The sequence below is a fragment of the Myodes glareolus genome, chromosome 4 (genome assembly GCF_982192425.1).
Source record: "Myodes glareolus chromosome 4, mMyoGla1.1, whole genome shotgun sequence".
Lineage (NCBI taxonomy): Eukaryota > Metazoa > Chordata > Mammalia > Rodentia > Cricetidae > Myodes > Myodes glareolus.
Genome location: NC_142029.1, coordinates 29,341,128 through 29,366,040, shown reverse-complemented (window position 1 = coordinate 29,366,040; position 24,913 = coordinate 29,341,128). Strand labels below are relative to the sequence as shown.

The following is a 24,913-nucleotide window of genomic DNA, read 5'->3' as shown; positions in this document are numbered from 1 at the left end:
GTATTGTGTGTGTAGGAGCCAACAAGAAGCCAGAAGAGGAACCTCAGATCCCCTGAAATTGGAGCTGCAGATGGTTCTGAGCTGCAGTGTGGATTCTGGGATCTGAACCTGGGTCCTGTGTAAGAGCAGCAAGTGCTTTTAACCACTGAGTCACTTCTCTTGCCCCAGATGCTGAGAATTTAAATCATAGGTTGATAATAATGTAGACAGTAAAAGTCACAGGGGACTAAACCCCAAATGCCAAATATTAATCACTTGATTTCTTTGATTATAAACCTGGAGACATATTTAACTGATATGACTTAATATATATACATATAAACATTTTTTCTTTATTTTTTGAGATAGGGTCTCAGATAGCCCAGACCTGTCTTGAATTTACTATATAGCCAAGAGATGACCTTGAACTTCTGGTGGTCCTGCATCTACTTTGCCTGGGCTGGGATTATAGGCATGCACCGCCATGCCTAATTTTTGGATTGATAGGGGTGGACCCAAAAGATAGGGATTTGTATACTCTAGACAAGTCCTGTACCAACTAAGCCACGGCCATCTTCAGCTCTAAAATATGTTCTGAACTGGTATTATCTTCAGAAAGTTCAACAAATAGTTGTCAAAGTCATAAGATAAAGTGTCCTTGATTCTAACTCTTGATTCTAACCATCCACAGAATTTTAGAGTTGCTACCACCATACAGCCAGATGAGCTACACTTCACAGCACAGAGAAGCCTGTAAGACCAGGGAGGAGGGATGTGTAAATTGCCCCCAAAGAGGAACTGGGGTTTCTGGCAAGTTTCATACTTGGCATGCCTCGAGGGCTTGGCCTGGAAAAGCGCCATCAATATCCAGAACATGATTCCGAACCACAAAATTCCTGATAGTTTAACATAAATCCTTCCAGATTCACTTTAAAGTCAGTTCCTCTTGAAAAGAACTGATTATTACATGCTGCCCATTAAGCCATGAGGTACTTAATATCCAACTGGGGGATAGCCAAGTCAAATTCAGCTATATCCTGTGACTTTTCTTTCCTTTTTTTTTTTGGCAAGTAACCTAACTTCTGGGCATCTCTGTGACCATACCCCTACGCTATGCTGGCCTTATTGCCCTAGCGCACAGTTCCTGTCTGCAAGACAACTCCAGCTCTTACAGGGATCCAAACCTTTCCCAGAATAGAACCAACCTTTATTTTGCTTCCTGCGGTCGTTGGGCGGCCTTTCTTGTCGGCTTGCAGGTTTTCAGGAAACAAAGATTGTATAAAAGGCCTGGAAAATGAGAAAGAGGATGGATCAGCAATCTCTCAGTTCTGTGGGGGCTGGATGTGCTGTCCAGAAGCATCTAATGCTGGCCACAGAAAAGCCATGTGACTTACAGTGCAAGCCTGCAAGATGTAAGTTGGGCAACTGAACACCAGACAGAAAACACCAAAGAAAGAACTGTAAAATATAAGCGTGCCACAGTCTCAAACAGAGAAATAAGTTTGGAATATCCTGGCCTCTGGAACTGAGGGCTACCATGAAGACAGCACAGCAGAGGGGCAGGGAAGACAGGATGTATTTGTGAAGACAAGTTAGCTAGGTTGGAGCCCTGTGGATGGTGTGAGTTGGGAACATTGGAGGTTCATGCCGCTCTGCTTGCGAGAACCCATTTCTGAATCTGATCACGGTTGAGTGTCACACCTGGATAATTCTTTGATGGGGCTTAAGGGAGAGTGCCCTACACATCTTAGGATTTTCGTCTGTTTGTCTGCTTTTTTAAAAAACGTATTTCCTTTTTTTATTTATATATATGTGTGCTCTATCTGCATGTACACCATTTTGCTAGAAGAGAACATTAGATCCCACTATAAATGGCTGTGAACCATCGTGTGGGTGCTGGGAATTGAACTCAGGACCTCTGGAAGATCAGCTAGTGTTCTTAACAACTGAACCATCTCTCCAGCTTCTGTTGTCTATTTTTGAGGTATGATTTTATGTAGTCCAGACTGGTCTTGAAATTCCCATGTAGCCCAGGATGACCTTGACTTCCTGGTCCTCCTGTCTCCGTTTCCCAAGTGAATTGTAGGATTTTTGTACACTGTGAAGAGGTACTGCTGTGATTGGTGTAATAAAAAGCTGAACGGTCAATAGCTAGGCAGGAGAGACAGATGGCACTTCTGGGCAGAGAGAGGAAGAAGATAATGGAGGTGCGCAGGAGATACCATGGAGACGCAGAACAAGTGAGACACACAGAATGGGAGAGAGGTAAAAGCCACGTGGTAGAATGTATTAACAAAAATTCGGTTAATTTAAGTTTTAAGAGCTAGTAGGTCAAGCTTAAGCTAAGGCTAAGCTTTCATAATTACTAACAAGTCTCCATGTCATTATTTGGGAGCTGGTGGTCCAAAGAAAAGTCCGCTTACACTGAGATTACAGTCCTTTGCCCTTACACCAGGTTTTATGAGGGGCTAGGGAACAAGCCCAGGGGGTTATGTATGCTAAGCAAGCACTGTACCAACCAAGCCATATCCTCAGGCCTACTGAGTGGCTCCTGCTTGCTAGAGGCCAGGCAGCATCACTGGTCCCAACTCCCTGGAGAAACCGCCTTTGAGTAGGAACAGTTTCACATAATGCATTCACAAATCTCTGAGCCTTTGTCCATCAAATATATATTCCCTTAATAACTCTAACTGAGCACTCAACAGGCACACAGGACGGGGACATATTTGCCGAATATATATTCCCTTGATAACTCTAACTGAGCACCCAACAGGTGCACAGGGCAGGGACATGTCTGGTTACTTTGATGTACCTGGTGTCTGAACCATAGCTCAATAAATGTCTCCTAACTGGCTCAGTGAATGAAGTGGCCCACATAAGTTGACAGTTGGATATGCCAATCCAAATCCATTGCCCCTTGGGTAACCTTTAGGTCTTTAGAAATTTTCAGGAAGTTTCCCAGCCGTCTACTGCTGACCTGACCAGACATAACCACCGTGGACTTTTACAGCAATCACCTTACAAAACAACGTGCCACATCTAGATGACAGGAGTTTATGTGGGCCCATCAATCGCTCTTGAACTTGACAGGAGTTTTAATAATTAAAAACCAGCTCTGAAAGTAAGAGGCTTTCACCTGGCTGCCACAAAACCCACAAGCCAGGACTTTCAGTCTCCATAACCTTCTCAGAGGACAGCACACTGAGGTCACACATTTTGAATGAAAAGAAATGTGACATCTCAAGAGTGAGTGTGAAGAAGCTCTGGCAAAGGATAGTGGTGGAACGCCAGTGTGGGGGAGGATGATGGAGGAGCACCAGCACGGGGGAGGATGGTGGAGGAGCACCAGCACGGGGGAGGATGGTGGAGGAGCACCAGCACGGGGGAGGATGGTGGAGGAGCACCAGCGTGGGGGGGGTGGTGGTGGAGGAACACTAGAGTTGGGAGGATAGTGGGGAAGCACCAGGGTGGGGGAGATGGCAGGGGAGCATCAGCGTGGGGGAGGATGGTGGGACTTTGGGGGAGACATTTAAATGAAGCAAGAATAGCTCCTCACTGGAGCTAGGAAAAGAAGCCCTGTTTTGCTTTCTTTGCAGTTATCAGAAAGCTGCCACAACTGTTGCTGTTGCTTTAAAGTAGTTATCCTTGGCTGGGGATGCAGTGCAGTCAGTGGACTGTGTGCCTAGCATTCAGGAAGTTCCGGAGTCAACCCAACCATCACATACTGGAGTGCATAATCCCAGCACTCTGGAGGTGAAGGCAGGAGGATCAGGATTTCAAAGTCAGCCTGGGAGACACCACCTCCAAAATGAATAAATAAAATGAATGCTTGCATCCATCCCATGGTAGAGGCTCCTCCTAGGGTTGGTTTTCTTTCGTTCCTTCTTTTTATTTTTTATTTTTGGAAACATTATTTCTATCTACCTTTTCATTTTGCTTAAGTATCTTGCAGACTGGCTTGTGGCCACTGGTTCCAGCCCATTAAACTATGGGAGCTGCAGACCAGTCCTCAGTGGTCTGTAGGAAACTGATGGACAGCTACAGTGGTTACCTACACACCCTCAGACCAGTGACTCAGGAGTTCATAAGGTCCATTCACTCTGCAACTCCTCCTTGGTTTCATCCTTTACAACAAGCCCCTTCTCCATCTTCTCAGGGTCTCTGCAGAAGCACGACCTCCGGTGGGCACTCATGGGAGACAGTGTCACACGCACTCAGACCTACCCAGGTCAGCGTCTACATCAGACCCACTGGGTGAGCACCCTGTTGTTGCATAGGGTGGAAATGTCCCCGTAGCACATAACAGAATCTGTGTTACACAGAGTTATGGTAGACTGGTAGACATAAGACATCTCTGTGAGGGGCTGAACTCCAATCCTGGGCCCAGCCACCACCGGCAGTCACAGCTCCCTGAAGGCTGCGTGGATCTGGTTTGTGAATGTTCCAGGCATGAAGCAGCCAGCAACTGGAGTGTTCCAGTGGCAGCCAAATGTGAGTACAGCTCATTGGCCACTGTCCCTGATGATGCTGACCTCAGTGGTGTTCTCGATGACAACAAAGGCTTGAGCCGCCAGCAGCAGCTACTTCCAGGTCCTCTTCAGGCTCTTGATGGAGACACCATCACTGTGTCTTTTGTAGACGTGTTGTTCCAGCTGGAGATCAAGGGTGGTGCCACCTAAGTCTGGTCCTGTGGCAAGGAATGTGAGGACATCCTTTTCCTACATCTGCAGGACATTAAGGGCTCCTGACACTCTGTGAATTTCCCTTTACGTTACAATAGGAATCAAAAACAGAGCTACAGGGGTTCCTCCATGGAGAGCAGGGAAAAGTTCCTCCTAGACTTCTCGGTCTCCAATTGCTTCAGCAATTCAGGCTAATTAGGCACCTTTAAAAATGGAGTGACCATGGAAAATCATTTGGCTATGTGCCAAGGGCAAAGCTTCCTAGAAGTAGATTCTTCTACTCTTGCTGATCAGAAATAGCTATTCCAGGTTGGTGTCAGATGGCCACCTCTCCCTCCTAACAGTGTTGAAGATGATGGAGACAGACACACAGATGGCACTTGGGGGAAGGATATATTAGGGATAGAAGGGAGAGATGAAGACTGGAAGGAGAGAAGCCCTTTTGAGTAAACGGTCAAATTATAAACCAGACTCAACCATTCTAAAGGAGCCAGGTGTTAAGTACTCCAATCCCACTCTGGTTTGCACACTGAAACAATACCATCTCTGCTTTGTGATGGCATGGGACGGGGAGGTTGAGAGTGCTGGCTGCTCTTCTGGAGGATGCGGGTTCAATTCCTAGCACCCACGTGGAGGCCCACAAACGATCTGTAACTCCAGTCCCAGGGGATCTGAGGCCCTCTTCTGTCCTCTGTGCGTACCAGGCACACACATGGTACACAGACACACAAGCAGGCAAAATGCCCACATACAGGAAAACAAAACGAGAACAGCAACAACAAGAAAACCAACGCATACCGCATGCCCATAAAGCCGATAGAGGGCACTTACAGCTCACTGCTCTGCATGAGTTCAATCAGATCCATGAAGAGCACGTCCCGGTTCCTTTCACAGAAACCATCCATGTCATAGGAAACCTGGCCAAGAACGGAAAGAAATCAGATCTAATCCCACACATATCTTTGGCTAAACACATCCTTCAATGGGTATGGCTCTCCTATTGGAAGGCAGACGTTTCTAGTTGTAGCCTCTGCGGTCCACCCTTTGGGCTGTTGTCACATAAAGGCTATCCGCTGGCTTAGGTGACCATGACCTAAAGGTGGGTGATGAAGATCTGGTCCCCCAGATGATCTGTGTGTGAGGCTTCAGCTCTCAAGAACACAGGTCCATTTGTCTATGGACCCCTAAGCATATCGGAGCAATCCACAAAGTTATTTTTCCCAAGTTCTGACCAAGGGAAGAAAAAGGGAGCCTCATGCTCACTCATCAAGTATGTCAACTGAAACTTGGTAATTGCTCTTAGAAGCAGCATCAGAGCTGTGCCCATCTGCCCTGAACTCGATGCTCAGGGACCGTGATTAACAAGAGACTAGCTGGGAGGAAAGTTTTATCCGTGGAGTTTCATAGGACCAGGAAGCATCCAACAGCCATGACTCCAAATTCTAGTAGGACCCTACATGGTTGGGTGTCCTGTAGGTACCTAGTTACTCACTTTGTGAGGGAAGACATTAAAGTCAGTCCCAGTGCCCACGGGAAAGCAGAGGAAGGCAAGTCTGTGGTTGCAACCGTCAGGACAAAAGTCTACTGCTTCAGCAGCTGCGGGGCACAGCAGATCTGTGCTTTAAAAAGAAGCAGCCCTGTAGGCAGTGCTTTGTTTTAACTCTTCAAATTCTTTAGAGGTCATATTTGTTGGGTGAATAAATAGCATGAATCTCTATTGGTTCACGGGAAAACAAATCCCACCCCTAAAGGCTCGAACTGGGGAGCCTGTAAAACGGGCGGATCCTGGCCCACTGAACAGGGGTCTCGGGTTTTACCTTCCCAGCATAGTGGTGAATGATGAAGCCTTGGTTCCAGCTGTTGAAGTGCTCGTGGCTCCCGATCTGCATCTGGAGCTTCTGCAGCAGTGTCTGGTCGGCACCCTCACCCACAGCATGCATGGTGGCACACACGTCATCCAGGATGCTCATGATTCCAGGAGGGTTCTGGAGAGACCGAGAAGGCAAGGCCCAGGTCACTGATCTCTCCAAATATACAATACCTATGGGGTCACTTCTTCAGCCAGGAGACTGCTCCCAAGACCCAGATGCCATCTTGATCATCTTTCCGGGAAGAATGCACTTAACACATTCCCAAAGGAGGTTTTATCATTCGGACCTAAAGATGGAGGAAACTCATTTCCAGGAAGTTAGCTAGCTCCCTACAGGGCTTTATTTTATTTTATTTTATTTTATTTTATTTTATTTTATTATATTTGTGTGTATGTGTGTATACATGTTCCTGTGTATGTGGTTGCATGATGGGGCTGGAAGGTGTGATCCTTTTTACGGCTCCTCATTTGCTATGTCATACAACCAAGAGCTATCTTCCAGAATTTGGGAACAACTTCCATGTGCAACTTGGCATTTTGTACACATTCTTACTTATTGTCATAAAAAAAGCCTATTATTTTATTTTCACGGCACACATCTGCACATTACTAATGTTACTGTTAAGATTCTGCGCAAGGGTGGTTTCCTTGTCAGCTGAAAAGCAATGGACACTGGGCATGGAGAATGAAAGCTCATTGAAGGGTAGGCCAGTGAAGGGGCCATGGACTAGTACTTACGACTTTGCTCTCTATGAGGTCACACACGATTTTATTATTGAAGTATTCAATGGGCGTCCACCTTATTCCCTCCTGAACGTATTCTTCCTGGATGACAGAAGTTAGAAGCTTGCATAAACCACCATGAAAGAGAACTTGGGTCCCTCTCACACACATTAAAACTTTCCCATCACTAAGAGGTGATAGAAAAGGAACATCTCATCGTTTAATGGTTTTTATGTTTTGTCTGAGTCATAAAAATTGATACTATACAATTGCTTATTTGTTTGTTGTTTGAGACAGTGTCCCAGGTTGGCCTTTAACTCATTATATATCCAAGGATGACCTTGAACTCCTGACCCTCCTGAATCCACATAATGGTTTGAATGAGAATGACTCCTCTAGACTCATGTACTTGAATACTTGGTCCCCAGATGGTGGAACTGTTTGTGAAGGATTAGGAGGTGTGGCCTGTTGAAAGAGGCGTGTCACTGGGGGTGGGCTTTGAGGTTTCAAAAGATGCCTGCAATCCCCAGTGTATTCTCCACCTTCTGCGTGGTTTGAGATGTGAACTCTCAGTTGCTCATGGCACCATCCTTCACTCTAATGTCATGGACTCAAAACCTCTGGGATGAGAACGATGAAATGTTTTCTTTTATAAGTTGTCTTGGCTATGGTGTTTTATCACAAGAATAGAAAAGTAGGGCCAGATCTTTCTTCTTTCTAGAATGTTGTATGTGACAGGCAGTTTGGGGACTCCACTTCCATCTGTCTGGTTTATCTGCCCTCTTTCTATCAGGAGCTTCAGCTGATTTCCATGAGGGACTCTCCAGGGAGATGGACAGAGAGCCATTTATACCTACCACACACACCACAGTCCTGACCCTTCTAATTCTGTCCTTCAGTAACAACCTCACCATTGTCCAATTCTTCAAGATATAAAACCAGGGATCTCTGGAGAGATGGCTCAGAGGTTAAGAACACTGGTTACTCTTGCAGAGGATCCAGGTTCAATTCTAAGCACACAAAACACCTGTAACTTTAGTTCTTGAAGATCTGATGCCCTCTTCTGGCCTCTATGGTTGCCAGGAATACATGTGGTGCACAGACACACATGCAGGCAAAAACACCTATACACATAATATAAAAATTTAAAAGAGGACACAAAACTAGGGGTCATTCTGGGCGAGTCTTAGCTAACTGCTAATTATTTTAAACAAATCCTGAATGTTAGATTTGACAGACTATATACTGGATCTCCTCTCCACAGCTAACATTATTTCCTGATTCTCTCAATCCCAAACTTCTCTTGGAGGCAGGCTGGTCTTGAATTTATCAAGCATCATAAAGTACCGACATGAGCCAGACCCTGTCTACTTCCTTCCATCTTCCTTGTTAGCCCCCTCTCCTCTGGCTGCTTTACTCTGACCATTCTTCAGTAGTGGACAGCTAACAGTCCAATACGTGGTTTCTAAACAGCTTTGGATATGTGTAGTTTCTTCCCAGACTGTATGTGTATCCAGAACCTCAAGAGTCAAGGTTTAGAAAAAGGTTTTGTAGAAAATAATTAGTAAAGGACCTCATGACTATATCACTCTGGACACAGGATGAGCCTCAACCCAAAGACTTGTGTCTAAATGAGAGAAAGGAGAGAGAGGCTAGGGCATGGAGCAACAGAAGGTGAGGTAGAGAGTAGAGTTAGACCACCACATGGAAAGAAGGCCAAGACCCACCAGGATGTAGCAGAGAAAGAATCCTTAGATTTTTATCAGGTGTCTCCCTCTAGTCTTTGGAGGGGCTGCAAAGCTGAATTTTAGACTCTTGGTACCTAACTGTAAGAGAAGAAATGTCTGCTCCCGCAAACTCCATTTTGATTTATAACAGTCAACATGGCACCCAGAGTTTCAGAGAGCCTACACTGTACTTTTAGAACAGCGTGTAAACAAGGCAAAGTTCAAGAGAAAGAATGCAAATGCAAGTGTTGTTAAAAATACGTATAGTTTAAGGGGAAGTCTGAGGGGTGCTGTACATCTGGGAAAGTGACGTGTTACCCAGACAATGGAGGTCAGCACAAGGGTTCCCACTTCACCATGGTCAGTGGGACCGAGAGTAGGAAATACAGCCCATTGTCAGTCCAGCGCCTGCCTTCACTGCTGACAGAGAAAGTACAGGCAGCAGACGGTATTTGCTTTTCAAAGACTGAAATCCCGGGAAGGCATAACTGCTGACTTTAGTAGGTACACTTCCTAAAACAAGACAGATACCCAGATCGGTCATCAAAAGACAGATCCGTATCTTCGAAGCAACGAAGACAGAGATGAGGATGAGCAGAGGGACCACTTACCTGTTCTGCCTTTAACGTCAGCTCAATAAAAATCTGCTGTAATTTCTCGTTAACGAAATTGATGCAGAACTGTTCAAAGCCATTTTTCTGGGGGAAAAGAAAAAGAAAAGAAGGTCTTTTCCTGTAATCATTTCACACAATCATTTAAAAAGTCATTTCTCAGCAATGCACTAAAATGTCTGTGTGAAGGGCAGCCTCGGGAACTCTGCTGCGTCAATAGAGGAAGCACGGTTTATATTTAGGAGAAACTAATTTGGTTAAGGTACATGAAGAACTCACAAAGGCAAAGATGAGTTGGAGCTGACTTCTTCATTGCCCAGAATTATTCTTGTTGGCCAGAGGAAACATCACCTCCGCCTAAGCTCTGGTGATTCAAACTGGCCTTACCCAGAGTCAACTTCCTTCCTTCCTTCCTTCCTTCCTTCCTTCCTTCCTTCCTTCCTTCCTTCCTTCCTTCCTCCCTCCCTCCCTTCCTCCATCTATTCTTTCCTTCCTTCCTTCCTATTTATTACTTTTATTTATGTGCATAAATGTGTGTGTGTGTGTGTGTGTGTGTGTATGCACGTGCACACACATGTGTCACACATAGGCATGCCCATGGAGGCCCGGGAGAGGGCGTCAGATCCCCTGGAGCTGCAGTCACAGTGGTTGTGAGCTGTCTCATGTGGGTGTTAGAAACTGAACCCAGGTCCTCTTGAAAAGCAGCAAGGGCTTCTAACCACTGAGCCATCACTTCAGCTCCCTGCATGCCTCCATTTATCTTTCTTGCTTTCTCACCTCCCTCCTTTCTCTTATTTTCCGGGTGTGTATGTGTGTTCATGAGTGTGTATGCAGGACCCTCACTGTGACTATAGAGCTGATATGGAGTGATGACTCCCTGTCTTATTCCCCTAAGACAGTCTCCTAACAAACCTAGAGCTGGGCTGGAGGCCAGCAAGTCCCAGCGAGCCCTGCCTCTGCCCTCCACAGCACCGAGATTACAGGTATCTGCAGCTATTTTTGCCCAAGTGCTGAGGATTTGAACTGAGGTCTTCATGCCTGTGCGGCAGGACTCATCGCCACCCAGCCACCTCCCCAGCCTTCCTCACCTGAAATATTTCAAAGCCGTAGATGTCTAGGACGCCAATGTTGTATTCCTCGTGGTCCTTCTCCATGGCTTTATTGATGGACTAGCAGAAAACAAACACGGCACAAATGACTCCTTCCATCCAGACGCCCAGCAGCCACCCTGACGCCTGGAGACAGGACGGCTTGAAGAGGGGGTTTATGCTTTCCAAACAAATGTAGTGGTGTGTTTATACAGCGACGGCAGAGCTAGTACTCCCTAATAAGTCCGGAGACCTGGAGGAAGCTGTTGTCTTGAGTGATACAATAAGATCCTGCCCTGAATGAGGCTCTACTCCTGCAAAACTTGTAACTGCCAGTCAGCTACAAGTCCCCAGTTCAGCAGCCCTTAGTACTAACAGAACACAACGCGTCACTGATGCTGAGGATAACGTGGTCCCAGCTCCCAGGAGCATAGGCAGAAGGTGAACGATCTACAGATAACATTGATTATTAGTGTATGTGTGTGCACATTCATGTGTGTGTGCACACGTGTGTATGGGCATGTGGAGGCCAGCCGCTTGTCAGGTGTCTTCTTCGATTGCTCTCTCCATTATTATTATTGTTGTTGTTGTTATCTGGGGGGGTGTGTATCATGTGTATGTGAGAGTGTGTGCCAAGGTGAAAACCAGAAGAAAACACCAGGTGCCCTCTTCCATTGCTGTCTGCTTTAGTTTTCGCAGACCCGGTCTCTCAATGAGCCTGTAATTTAATGTTTCAGCTACAAACACTGGTCAGTGAGCTCCTGGGATTTGCCTGTCTCTGTTCCCCAACACTGGGGTTACAGGCATGAGTAGCCAGGTCTGACTTTCGTGGGGGTAGTAGGGATTTGAACTCAGGTCTTCTTGCTTTCGCAGCAAGTGCTCTTACCCACTGAGCCCTCTCCTCAGCCCTGCACCTTAGTTTTTGGGACAGTGTCTCACTGGATGTTTAACCTAGAACGCCCGACCAGCTCATCATGGCTGTCACAGTGGCGGTCAGACCATCGTGCCCCCACTTTCCAGATGGACGCCTAAAATCACCCTGGACAAGAAGCAAGGCTTAGGTTTAAACGGATGTCACACAATGCCTGAGTCTGTGCTCTAGGTCACTGAGAGAAGAGGTCACATGATCCAATGGAAGAGACTCAAAACCAACGGAACAGGTGCAGCGTGGGGTGGGGGTGGGGGAGAGGAGGCAGATAACAAAGGAATTAAAAAAAATTCCTGGAGTGGGTGAATGCTGTGCTTTGGTGTACATGGGGTATTTCCTGGGCAAAGAAAATAGCAGCCTTTTATGAGCTAGTGAGTAAAGACATACAGCATACATATGTACATAGATACATACATGCATACATACATACACACATACAGCATAGCCTAGTTAATGTCAATAACATGGCAGTCAGCACACTGCCACATACCCTGGACTGAGGCAAAGCTGCAGCTCCTAGGTCCCCTTCACAGTCTCAGCTTAACTCAATGACCAGCGTTCCTGTCTGAGGCCCCTTCGCAGTAAACAAGGGGTCTGAATAACACCTGACCCTGTGCTTCCACAGAATCGAACCCCCCAAATAATCACAAACAGTGTGGGGAGCAGGGCTCTCATCTATCCAGCTCTCCACCTTGCCTGAGCTCTGTGGGTGGTATGGCTGGATTGGACACAGACGCCTGGGACCCAGTGGCTGCCGTTCCTAGATAGGATCTGCCTTGGGTTTCCTGTTTGAACACAGCGAAGTAAAGAAGCAGAGCAGCAGGAATCTAGGGCCCCTAGGACAGTCACACAGGAACTGGGAGCACTCCAGCCAGTTTCTGAGTTCTCTGTCCCTTGTTCCATGTATCTAGAAAATCGACATAATATCTAAGCTTTGGTATTGTTGGAGAAGTTAAATGATATCTTTTCCCCCCAGAAATACTTAAATAGGATTTGGAACAGAGTATAGACTGTATCTTATTCTGACATTAAAGGTCTTACTGGTTAACCCAGATTTACACTGCTGGCTTTCCACCACAGAATATGATTTTGTATCTCTACAGAGGCAGGGCCAGCAAGATGGCTCAGCGGGCAAAGGTGCTTGCTGCCAAGCTGATGACCTGAGTTCAGTCCTTGTGACCCACACAGTGAAAGGAGATACCCGACTCTGGCAAGCTATCTCTTGACTTTTTGAGTATGCGCATGCACACACACACAATTAACTAAAAATAAGTTTTTTTTTTTTAAAAAAAAATCATAAGTAGCTGGGGGAGGTGGTGCATGCTTTTAATCCTAGCACTTGGGAGGCAGAGGCAGGTGGATCTTCAAGTTTGAGGTCAGTCTGGTCTACAGAGTTCCAGGACAGCCAAAGATACACAGAGAAACCCTGTCTTGAAAAAAAACCAAAACAAAACAATAACACTCCCGAAAACATAAGTATATTCACATATACACTATGTGACTATGACTAGGCAGTATGCTGTGTTCAAAAGTATCAGGGTTAATTTAAAAGTATATCTAAAGTCAAGCTGGGGTTGTAACCCAGTTGGAAGAGTGCTTGCCTAGCATGTATGAAGACTAGGTTCATGATCCCCAGCACTGTATGAACTAGGTATTGTTTTAATGTACCATAAACAACAATACATTCCTATATCAACACTCAGGAGGTAGAGGCAGAAAGATCAGAAATTAAACATCATCTTCGGCTATATATTGAGTTTGTAGCTAGCCTGGACTACATAAGACACTATCTCAAGTCTGGCTGTGGCGGCACATGACTTTAATCTCAGCATTTAGGAGGCAGAGGCAGGCGAATCTGTGAGTTCAAGCCCAGGCTGGTCTATAAAGTGAGGACAGTTAGGGCTACACAGAGAAAGCCTGTCTTGAAAAAACAAAAACAAACCCAAACAAACAAACAAACAAACAAAAGGACACCACATCAAAACAAAACAAAAAAACAATCAAACAAAACACCTCTCTCAAGAGATAGATAACCAAAACCTTTGATATTTACCCAATTTCCATCCCAGGTGGACTACTTTGGTGGCTTGCTCAGAACAGACTGTGTTAAAGTGAAATAATCAAGACATAAAAAACTCAGGTGGGTGGTGGTGGTGCACTCCTTTAATCCCAGCACTTGGGAGGCATAGACAGGAGGATCTTAGTGAGTTCAAGACCAGCCTGGTCTAGAAAGCGAGTTCCAGGACAGCTAGGACTGTTACACAGAGAAACCCTGCCTCAAAAATCCAAAAACAAACAAAACTAACTAACTAACTAACTAACTAACTAACAAAAAAACACCTCCTGGCCTTTCGCTCACACTCCCTGTCTTAGATCACTGACTCTGGGGAAAACCAGCTGCCAGCTGTGAGGACACTGAGCTGCCCTAGGAAGAGCTCTGCCCAGCTATAAACAGAGACCTCTAACCAACAGCACATGAAGATTCTACTTGATACCATGCGCCCAGCCCCAGGCCAGCCTGGAGAACTGCTCTCAACAGTATTGCAACTTGAACTGTGCTTGGCTGTGTCAGAACTGATCAGCTAAGCTGATCTTGAACACCCATCCCCACAGAAATGCAAGGAAAGGCACGTGCTTATCACAGCATGTTTGGAATTACTTGTCAAATTAACTGTATTATTAGCAACACAACACTCCTAACCTTTACACTCCACAATCAAGAATGGTCCTGGCCACAGGCTTCCTCTATTCCAGTCCTGGCTTTTACTGACTAGCTCGTGCTACTGTGTTGGTTTTAGCTACTCTGTCTTGCTGGGAATATCTAGAAGTTCGATTCAGGATTCACCAGAAGCAGAGAGAGAGGCTACATAGAGCAGAGAGCATGGTAATGATGCAGAGGAATGTATCAAACACGAGAACACACTCTTAGTCAATGCATTCCTTATATCTAACACTTGAAGCTTTGCCCATGTCCACCCATGCTTACTTACATCTACCAGGAAGTCAAAGACTCGTGCATGCAGGGCCTTGGCGAGCGCATCCCTGGTGTAGCAGGCCTGCTCCACGTTGAGGGTCACGTGGATGGACTCCGACTTTCCTCCCCACTTACTATCCATCTGCCGGCTCGTTAGCTTCTCTTTTAACCGGTCTTGGTTTATACCCAGCAGATACGCAGGAAAAGCCAAAACTGCAGAATATAAAACATGATCGTCTTTCAGAACTGCGGCCTTTATCTCCCAAGCAGAGAAGCCCTTGCGCATGTGTGAGTAGATAAGGGGCATCAAAGTTAACTTCTAAAACTTCCGCTCTGTCAGGGAAGACTTATTGTCGATGCCGTGCACATCCTGTTTGTTTTCCCTAGTAGCTTTATTCTGTAAATCAATCCCTATGATTACTGAGACTTCCAATCACTCAAATCAGTGGTCCAAAAATGATGCAGGCCAATCCTCTCTCTCCTTCCACTTCCTCCCCCCACCCCACTGAGATCACATCGAGATACTGAAAATGGACATTTCTCTGTGTTTAAGGCAAAGACATCAACGGGAACTCAACCAACCAACATTTCTTTGGCTTTGATTAATGTTTTCTTTCTTTGGTGCAATGTTTTCATGGACTCATTTACAGAGAACTTTGTAACAGCTGTTATCCTGAACACACTAAGTCCAACAATCCCCTACTGATCGAACACTTATATTGCAAAAAAGTAGACAAGACAGTAAATAACCAATAAAACTTGAAGACAATTTAAAAATCTTATCAAATAAAGAATCCTCCTGGAAAGCAGAATGCATCAGAACAGGCTACACAATTCTAGAAGAAATTAGGACAGGAAGCTATTAACGCTTTCTGGGGGTAATCAAGGAAGGGGCTTCATCTGGACTAGGCGAGCAAGGAAAAGTGGGATTGTACAGATGTGGAGGGGGGAAGGGTATGTGCTAAGGGGAACAAGCTGGGGGGCAGAGGCATGGCTGGGCTATGGTCTGTGTTATGTAGATAAGTATCTGCTATAGCTGAAAGCTACGGTTAAGATTGGGATAGATTTCGATGCACTGGGGAAGGGTGCCCTGGACTGGGGGTGCAGGAAGTGGAGGGGTCTCAGAAGGCCTGTGTGTATGTATTTCTGTGCTTGTGTGGGTGTGCACATGGATTGGTGTCACAGTACATGGTACTACCTCACAACATGTACTGGGGTATTTAGGGGTCTTCAAAGAGAAAACTAAAAGCTTCCATGGGTGTGGTAAGTAGTTTCATACCATAGACTTGACAAAAGAAAAGTTACCAGGACCAAGGGGATTCCCTTGATTTCTGGTTGGAATGTTCAAATCGATAAATGACATCATTCTTGGGCATGAAAGAGTATTCAAATCTCCTAAGACAAATGAAGGACTTTATAGACTGTAGATAGATTTTTTTTTCCATTGGGACCACAATAAACAACACAGGGACTTATTATAAATTATGAAAGCTTGGCCAATAGCTTAGGCTTATTTCTAACTAGCTCTTGTAACTTACATTAACTCATTTCTATTCAGTTACTGTTGCCACATGACTCATGGAATAGATACGAATGAAAAATCTGAACTTGGATAGGATTCTCTCTCTCTCAGTATAAAATTTTGCTGATATAAAGAATGTGTTGATATCTTATGGATAGTATCACCATTGTGGCATATACCGATCATCCCAACACTTAGGCAGCAGGATTACAAATTCAAGGTCAACCTGGGCTAAATGGTGAGATTCCATCTCAAAAACAAACAAAAACAAAATAAAACAAAACAAAATCCCTAAAGGACCCTTTTACCAGTGGGAAGATTTCATCAGCCTCCCAATAAAGCCAGTTCTCCTTAGATTGCACAGAGGGCATTGGGATTTGATGGATGGAGGTTTCTCAGCATTAACTTCTAAAGAGTCAGTCAATAAACATACCAATACCAGAACAATGTACGTCTCATCCATATGAGGATTTCACACAGGTCCTCCGACCAACTTCCTCTCATAAAGAGCCTGAGGCATTGATTTTTATCAAAAATCTGTCTCTTAGAAGCTAATTCTTCCTTTGTACTGAGTAAGGTCAGAGGATATTCATGAATCACACTGGACAGGTAGTTGCAGAGACCAGGGAAACATTAACCAAGTAACAGAAATGGCTAAGCCATTCCCATCAGCATCCTGTACATGACTTACTAGATGCCATGGACCTTCTCATCATGGTTTATAGAAGGGATGGGAAGACAGTTGAGATGGTAAAGTTCTTGCAGAGCAAGTGTGAAGACCTGAGTTCAATCCCCAGAACCCACATAGAAAAGCTAGATGTAGTGGCACACACTTGTAATCCCAGAGCTGGGGTTCTCTGACTGGCCAGCCTAGCCTAACTGGGGAGTTCCAGGTCCTAGTGAGACACCCTGTCTCAATAAGCAAGATGGATGGGTCTTCAGGAACAACACCTGAGGTGGACCTCCAGCCTCCACATGTACACATGTACACAGACGCGCATACAGATACAGTAGCTGAGCATGGTAGCACACACTGTAATTCCAGTCACTCAGGAGACTGAGGTGTGAGGCCTTCAAGGTCACGTCAGGCTGCCTGTTAGATTCCATTAAATTAGAGCACATTCACTAGGGCTTCTCCCACCAGGGAACCCCGCAGTGAACAAACAGCTTTGTGCAATGAATAGTCAGTTCAATGTGCCTGTTTTGTAAACATGGGATTCTCCTCAAGTCCGTCCGTAACCATGCCAAAAGTGGGGACGAATCAGGCTGTCTGGTAGATGCTTCATGCAGTTATCTTTACGACCATAGCTAAGAAAACTAAACAAGGCTGAGATGAGACCTTCTGAGACAAAACAGACAGGAAGGAGTGACCAGCCATGTGCTATCCTTCCACGTCTTGTAGCTCTGCAGAAGAGGGTAGATCTAAAAGGCTGCAGGCTCTTCAGAAACAAGGCATGGAGTGTGGCCAAGAGCCAGAGCCACAGGCTTAGCGAGAGAGCTCAGTAGACGAGAGAGCTCAGCAGACGAGGGAGGAAGTACGACACTTGGTTTGGACAGAATCCATGCCATGTTTTTCAAGCACAAGGTTTAAAGGGCTCGTATTTTCTTCTGTGGCTGCCCTGGTGCTGAAATTATAGTTTTGCTTAGCCTGACTTCCTCCAGGCTGTGAATTTCCATGAGAGTGTGTGAGTGGGGCTGTGGCTGGGGAAGAACTTCAGCAGTGAGGCTTGGGGAAGGAGAGGCAAGAGGCAAGGATTAATCGTAAAAGGTTGGCGTAAGACCTGTGGAGTTATTCAGTCATCAGAACCGGGAGGAACCTGCTAGGAGAATATTTGAACACGTTAAGTTGATGAAGGAAGACTTAATGTGTACAGGGAGGGTCAACCTAAGTTTCCTACTTAAATTTGAACTACAAGGAAGACAGAGAAGTCAAAAGGATGGAGCGAAATAAAATTCCTTCTTCCTATGGTTAAAGGAAGTGGCAGGTTTGGGGATGTAACTCAGTCAGTAGCGAGCTTGCCTTAGCATGCACAAAGCCCCTGGTTCTACTCCCAGCATCACATAAGCCAGGTGTGGCAGTAATGTAGAAAAAACTCAAAGTAATAAAGCTGATGTTATACAGGATTTCCCTATGCATTTGCTTAGGGGACATTAAATCACACAAACAAAACTGAGCTAAAGGAGCGCTGCCTCCAAAATGTCTCAAAGATAAGTAGGGTACGAATTCGGCCTGGTAGAGATGGGGACACTTAGGATAGTAGGGTGTAAATATTTTTTCACCAGGACTGACCAGCCACTGGGCTCCATTCCCACGACAAAGGAGACTTTCAACCAGTCAAGAGGTCCCGTTCCCACCCCCAAAGATGTACCATTCAAGAGGGGCAGCACAGGGTGACAATTATCATTAAGTCTTGATCTGCCACTAAGTCCCCTGTCCTCTTATGGGGAAAAGTATAATTCTGCCAGGTGCTCAAGATGACCCTGGGTAACAACCACTCGAAAGAGAACCACACTGGTGTACTTAAAATAACCCCGGCAGCATGCAATACCTCGGCTGTGTAAATCTCCTACCTGCCCAAGCGGCCAGCCTTGCAGTTTCCTGTCTCTGATTAAATTGTTGAAGTGTAACCTGGGCTGATCCAGAAAGAGATTTAAGGATGACAGCGTTTGTGGAATGCACGATCCTAACGCACACATAAGTCAGTAAAATCTCCCATTCAGGAGTGACTGTTATGGCTGCCAGCCTCACTTGGCCAGGCACTTAAGTAGAGAGCGGTCCTTCATCTCTAAGTGTGTGGCGTGATTCTCACTGAGAAGGCTGGCTTTTCTGTAACAGGGATGCACACCTGTAACCTTGCCATTTGGGAAGCAGACACAGGAAGATCAGAAGTTCAATGTCACCCTTGGCTATTGAGGGAGCCTGGGCTCCATGAGGAAGGCCAAGATAAAGTAAATATGGCTTATTAGGCTTTGGTGAAGGTTTCGAACCCATTTATCAGTGGGTGGGGCCGCAGCCGTCATATGTTCTTGAACTCCTCAGTGGTTTTAAAGTAGTATTTTTTTTTCCAATAAAGTTCTTAAGTTAATTTAATATTTAATCACACTCGGGTAATATTTGATCCAAAGTACACAGTTTTACTTTCTTGATATGGAAAAGCACACAAGCATCTCTGTTAAGGTTTGACTGGCTTCTCAGCAACATACAGGAAGTCACACGCCCCCACCAGTCCAAGGTCCAATAGATGGCTAATTTGCGTCAGTTTGCAAGGGATTTTAGCCCTTCCCTTCACTAGGAAAGCTGCCGTCTCTAATTATGAAAAGCATGGGTAGCTTTCATAAAGCTTCCCTTGATAAATTTACTCCAAAGATATACTGGAATAAATTTATAAGAATATTTGTAAGAATAAATCTTACAACAGTAAGATGGAATGAACCAAGTTTTGTTCTGTCTGCTTTTATCTCCTGCGTGCCAGAATCACAGGGAAGCTCCACCAAGCCGTGTTTATGTGGTGTTGGGGCTCAAACCCAAGGTTTTATGAATGTCAGGTACCAATTGAGCTACACGCCCCAGATACCATCTTAATCCTTAGCAACAGATGGTGGTTAAACAACTCAAAGTATATCCAAGCAATACGATGCTGTGCAGCTATCAAAGAGAAATGGATACAGAACAATCTGCTACCTGGACAAGCACCCGTGGAACATGGTGATGGATGTTCACATCACAGTCTAAAAACAGGAGAAAGATGTATGTATGGTCGCTATGCAACTCCTGTCTCTGGAAACCCTGATGACCACCAGGTAAGGGAGGAGAGATGGGCAAAGGCTTAAACAGGTACCCAACTGACCATGTTACTATATGGCCAAATGAAGAACCCAGAACCAGAAGAAGGAGTGATGGTTAGGGCTGTGTACATCTCTATTAAACTGACCTGGCTCCTAGCTTAGTCTTCTCTGACCTCCACTGTACCACCATCCCTCCTCAGGGAATTTCACAAACAGTTACCAGTTTCACCAGCCTTCCACAGGTGCCAGGGAAGGCTGCTAGCCCTGGATGTCATCACTGAGCAGCGAACTCCTTGTTGGCTGGAGGAACCAGGGACATGCTTGCTGGTCAGGGTCTTGAACTGATACTCAAGTACAAAGAGGCAGTAAGGATTTTACTTCTCAGGGAGTCAGAGAATCCCAGTCTGCTTCCATAGACACCACCAGCGCACCAGAATTGCTGAAGTGACGTGGGTAGGTGTCGATGACCCTTCTGTACTCTGGGGTGCATTGGTTTCATATCAGGGGTAAAGTGCGGGGAGTCTACAGGCAGAGTCACCATTGTGATTAGGTCATATTCCTAAGCTTCGTGCACACTCTGCATTTTTCCTGTTTCCTGGACACTCCCTTGTTAACTATATTTGTTTTTATCAGATAAAGATAGACATCAACATCAGATGTTAGCAGAACTTCCATCTTTTATGAGAAAAAAAATGAAAACATAAAAAAGGATCCTTATTTGGAATGGAAATCTCCCTACTGCACTGTCAGCAATGAGTGGGATACTATTTATTACCAAGCATCTAAAATTATCCCCAAAGAATGCTGAGAAGGGGAGAAATGCCTTCCTGGGTGGCTGGGGTGGATGTGAGTTCTGAGAACGGCCTGGAGGACCACTGATGCCTGAGAGGCTGGGGTCATAGGCCATAGGGTTTGTGGTAGATCACAGGCATAGAACTTACTGTAGGAGGACCCTAGTTTCCTCTGAAAGAATAAAAATGACCATTCAGCTCTCAAGGCTAAGACAGACATGGCCACCAGAAACGTCAACCCAATGGTCAAAGTTCATTTCTCTTTGTCCAAAAATCTAATCTAAGACAGATCCATGGAACAAACTACAAACCCATGAGCATCCTACATCATGCGTCCTGTCCCTTGCCTGCCAGGACATCTAGGGACCTGTGCATCATAAAAGCCAGGTGCAGGAAGGGTTTTCACCAAGTGGCTCATCTGAGTCTCTAAGCCAGTACTCCAATCATCAATGCATGACTTCATCTTTGAAACTAGACCAGTGCAACGGCTCAATGGGTTCTGATGCCCTGATTTCCATTCTCAGGACACACATGGGAGGAGAGACCCGATTCCCAGAAGCTGTCCTCTGACCTCTACATACATGGCATGGCACGTGTGTTTACCTCCAAACTAAAAAAATAACAGTACATGAGATGTTCATTATTATACCAGGTTTAGTTCAAGGTTGAATTCTGCCAGGCTTCTCCAAGGTTAGTAATGAATAGAAATATTTTTCAAATTATCTATGGTATTAAGACGGGAGGTAAGGGAGGGAAGAGGAATGGGGGGGGGAGAGTAGGGAAGAGAGAGAGGAGGGGAGAGAAAACCACATAGGAAAGGAGGAAGGAGAGAGGAGAGGAAGAGGAAAAGGGGTGATAGGGAGAGGAAGAGAGATGAGACAACACAGGTGGGGAGGGGAGGGGAGAGGAGGGGAGAGTGGGTGCATTAAAGATGTCTAGTCTCTCCTGAGGACACATGACTTCTCATTTCTTACCAATGCACCTCACTAGCAACCTAGGCCAAGCCAAGGGGCAGGTCACATGAGACTGGAGGTCACCCCTCCCCTCCCTCTACAGCCCGGGTAGAGCTACGCACATTCTTCGCTCTCCACTGCGGCATAGTTGCCCACTTCTTTGAAGCTGATGTTTCCCAAGTGGAGAATTCCAGCCACAATCTGCAACACCAGCGTCTGCTCCTCTGAGAAGATCCCGATCACATTCATGGCGTGCTGGAAGACACACAGAGAGGGGTTAGCCAGATAGGCTGGCTACTGACTGTGTAAGCAGGTGACAAACACAGCATGGAGCGACTTGTACAGTGAGTGTGTAGCTTAGCCTGCGATGATGGGAACTCTCCATCAATGTGATCCATGACCGGTGTACTTGCTCATCTTTTTCTGTGTGTGTGCACAAGCGTGTACATGCTCGTGTGTGCAGGAGCACCTGTATGTGGAGGTCAGAGGTTGATGTTAGGTGTGCCTTTCTCATTTAATTTCCATGTTTAGTTGTTTGAGACATGATATCCCATTAACCTGGACTTCACTGATTTGGCTAGATCAGACAATCAACAAGACCCAGGAATCCTCCTGGCTTTGCCTCCCCAGGGCTGGGATTACACTGTATGCTGCCAAGCCCTGCTGCTGCTACAGTTACTGCTCCCCCCCTCCTCTTCCTCATCTTCCTTATGGGTTCTGGGAATCGAACTAGGGTCCTCAAGCAATTTGTGACAAGCAATTTGCTGACCGAGTCACCATCTCCCTAGCCTTCATGTGCTATTAGAAGTCCTGCTGGAAAGGGCAAGTCTGTCTTTAAATACAATACACTCTCTAGGAACACCTTAGATCCTAGAGGATCTCTAAGAAGAGAGCCTGGCACAAGCTTCCAGGTCGGCCCTGTCCCAAGTGAATTCTGGCTGCCAACCTTCTTCAAGGGTACTACTATCCCATACACAACTACCCCAAGATGTCTTTCCCTGTGTGGAGAGGGAGACAGAAAGATTTTATTAGCAAAAACATATTTTAAAATCTCCAGAACTACAAAAGTTTCTGAGTCATTCTGAGTCCATTAAATTAAAGTAGCCGAGTCTTGGATTTCTGTAACTTGAGACAACTTTTCCCAAGGACAGCGTTGAGCCCTTCACCCACTGTTTTTTTCCTTATTCCTTGAAGGCTGTGGCTGGGCAGTCTTGGGAGCTGCCACTTCTGAGCCTTAGACCAACTCCCCTCCCACTGACTCTCCGCTGCTCATCCTGGGTCCCCCCCTTAGTTCTCAGTAGACAAACAGGCCTGAGCTTGCTGTTGACTCAAGGACAGCATCCTGCAGTCCTCGAAGGATGAGTGGGTAACAAGCCCACCTCTAGAAAGGGTTAGACTACATGATTCAGGTCAGTTTCAGGCAGGTCACAAAACAGGGTCTCACTCTGTAGCTCTGGCTGTCCTGGAACTCGCTCTGTAGACTTGGCTGGTCTTGAGCTTATCAAGATCCACCTGCCTCTGTCTCCTGAGTACTGGGATTAAAGGCGTGTGCCACTATGCTCATATATGTGTGTGTGTGTGTGTGTATGTATTTTACCTTTGTGTATCTGTGTGAGTGTATGCTATATGTGTGCAGGTACCCACAGATGCCAGAAGAATGTATTAGATCCCCTGGAATTGGTGTTCTAGGCAGGTGTGAGCTGCCAGATGTGGCTGCTGAACACTGAACTTGAATCTGTGCAAGAACAGCAACACTCTTCTCCAGGCCCTAAAATTTTCTATCTTCAATGAAGATCACAAACTGGCGTGTGGTCTTTCTAAGGAACAGCTCTCCAGGTGTTGACTGCTCAGCAAACTAGCAAGCTAAAATCACACCCTCAACTGTCTCAGTTTGCTTATCAGAACACTCTTGCAGGAGGGTAATGATGAATTTGCTTTTTACTCATTTCAAACCATCATGTGGCAATTGGTTGCATGGCTCTCCAAGGTGCTGAACACAGGTTTTCAGAGGTGATTACTTACAGTGACTGCGGGGGCAGGTCATACTACTGTCTGCTTCATTGACCTTTACTGCCCTCTGCCTCAGCTGACACTCAGGCAGGAGAGCAGGAGAGTGGAGATAGCCCTGTCCGGTACCCACGCTTACCAGGGTTTCCTGGAATTCCCGTTTGTCATCGATGTCATCGACCTTGTAGGACCCTGAGAGGCTCAGGTAGTAATAGTAGTCCATGCTAGTGATGCCAAGGCTTTGCTTCTGCTCTGCAGAGGCTCCCTCGATGAGCTGCCATAAGAATACACAGGACGGGTCAGGACACGACCCACAAACACCTTAGGGTTTCAGGACCACCATCCTTGAGCCCAGGTGGGGAAAATGCTCTAAACTTGTATTTCAAAATTCTCAGGGGTTCTAGCCTGCAGAATCTGAGGGAGTTTATAAATATCATTTGAGGTTGTAGTTGTATAAGCCCCAGATTGATCTACAAGCTGCAGTGTTTGCTGTTTTACGGTATATGGATGCTGCCTGTATGGATGCAGTGCCCATGGAGGCCAGAAGAGGGCATGAGATCCCCTGGAACTGAGTCAGAGATGGCTGTGAATACCAGGCAGGTTCTGGGAACTGGACCTGGTCCTCTGAAAGATCACTCTTAAGTACCGAGTCACCTCCCCAGCCCAACTTCCAGTTCTTAACTCTGATAAAGCCTGAGAGAACTCAGGCTTTCTTCATGTCTATAAGAGAACTGTATGCTGCACTAATGGCCCCATGGAAAAGTAAAATACAAAGTAGACCACAGCCGCTCGAATTCCTACCCAACTTAGTCTTTCTACACTTCTAGCCCCCAGGATTTATATTTGTAAACGGAGGCTGCTCGTTTGTTTCCCAGATGCCCAGACCCGAGTAATCACACAGAAACTATATTAATTACAACACTGTTAGGCCAATAGCTTAGGCATATTTCTAGCTAGCTCTTACATCTTAAATTAACCCATTTCTATTAATCTGCTTATAGCCACTAGGCCGTGGCTTACCGGGGCTGGCATGTGATTCCCTTGGCAGCTAGCTACATGGTGTTTCCCTGACTCCGACTACTCTCTCTATATAACTCTGTTTGGATTTCCTGCCTGACTCTACTCTGCTAAGCCAGTGGCCAAAACAGCTTTATTCATCAACTAATAAAAGCAACACATATACAGAAGGATATCCCACGTCCTGGCCATTTTAGAATGGCCATGGGTTATTTCTCTGTATTCTGAAACCTCCTGGTCTACTTTGTTTGTTTC

The 24,913-nt window shown here is 45.8% G+C and overlaps 1 protein-coding gene across 1 annotated transcript in view; it reads right to left on the bottom strand.

Moving 5' to 3' along the window:
- Nucleotides 1-24,913, bottom strand: part of Myo1e (myosin IE) — a 197,219-nt gene that overhangs the window by 49,870 nt on the left and 122,436 nt on the right. The window contains exons 8-16 of the mRNA XM_048423271.3: nt 23,781-23,915; nt 21,757-21,889; nt 14,599-14,795; nt 10,681-10,761; nt 9,593-9,679; nt 7,270-7,356; nt 6,479-6,646; nt 5,493-5,578; nt 1,185-1,266 (exon numbers count right to left, since the gene is read on the bottom strand). Of these exons, the coding sequence (XP_048279228.3) occupies nt 1,185-1,266; nt 5,493-5,578; nt 6,479-6,646; nt 7,270-7,356; nt 9,593-9,679; nt 10,681-10,761; nt 14,599-14,795; nt 21,757-21,889; nt 23,781-23,915 (1,056 nt within the window). The remainder of the gene's footprint in view (nt 1-1,184; nt 1,267-5,492; nt 5,579-6,478; nt 6,647-7,269; nt 7,357-9,592; nt 9,680-10,680; nt 10,762-14,598; nt 14,796-21,756; nt 21,890-23,780; nt 23,916-24,913) is intronic.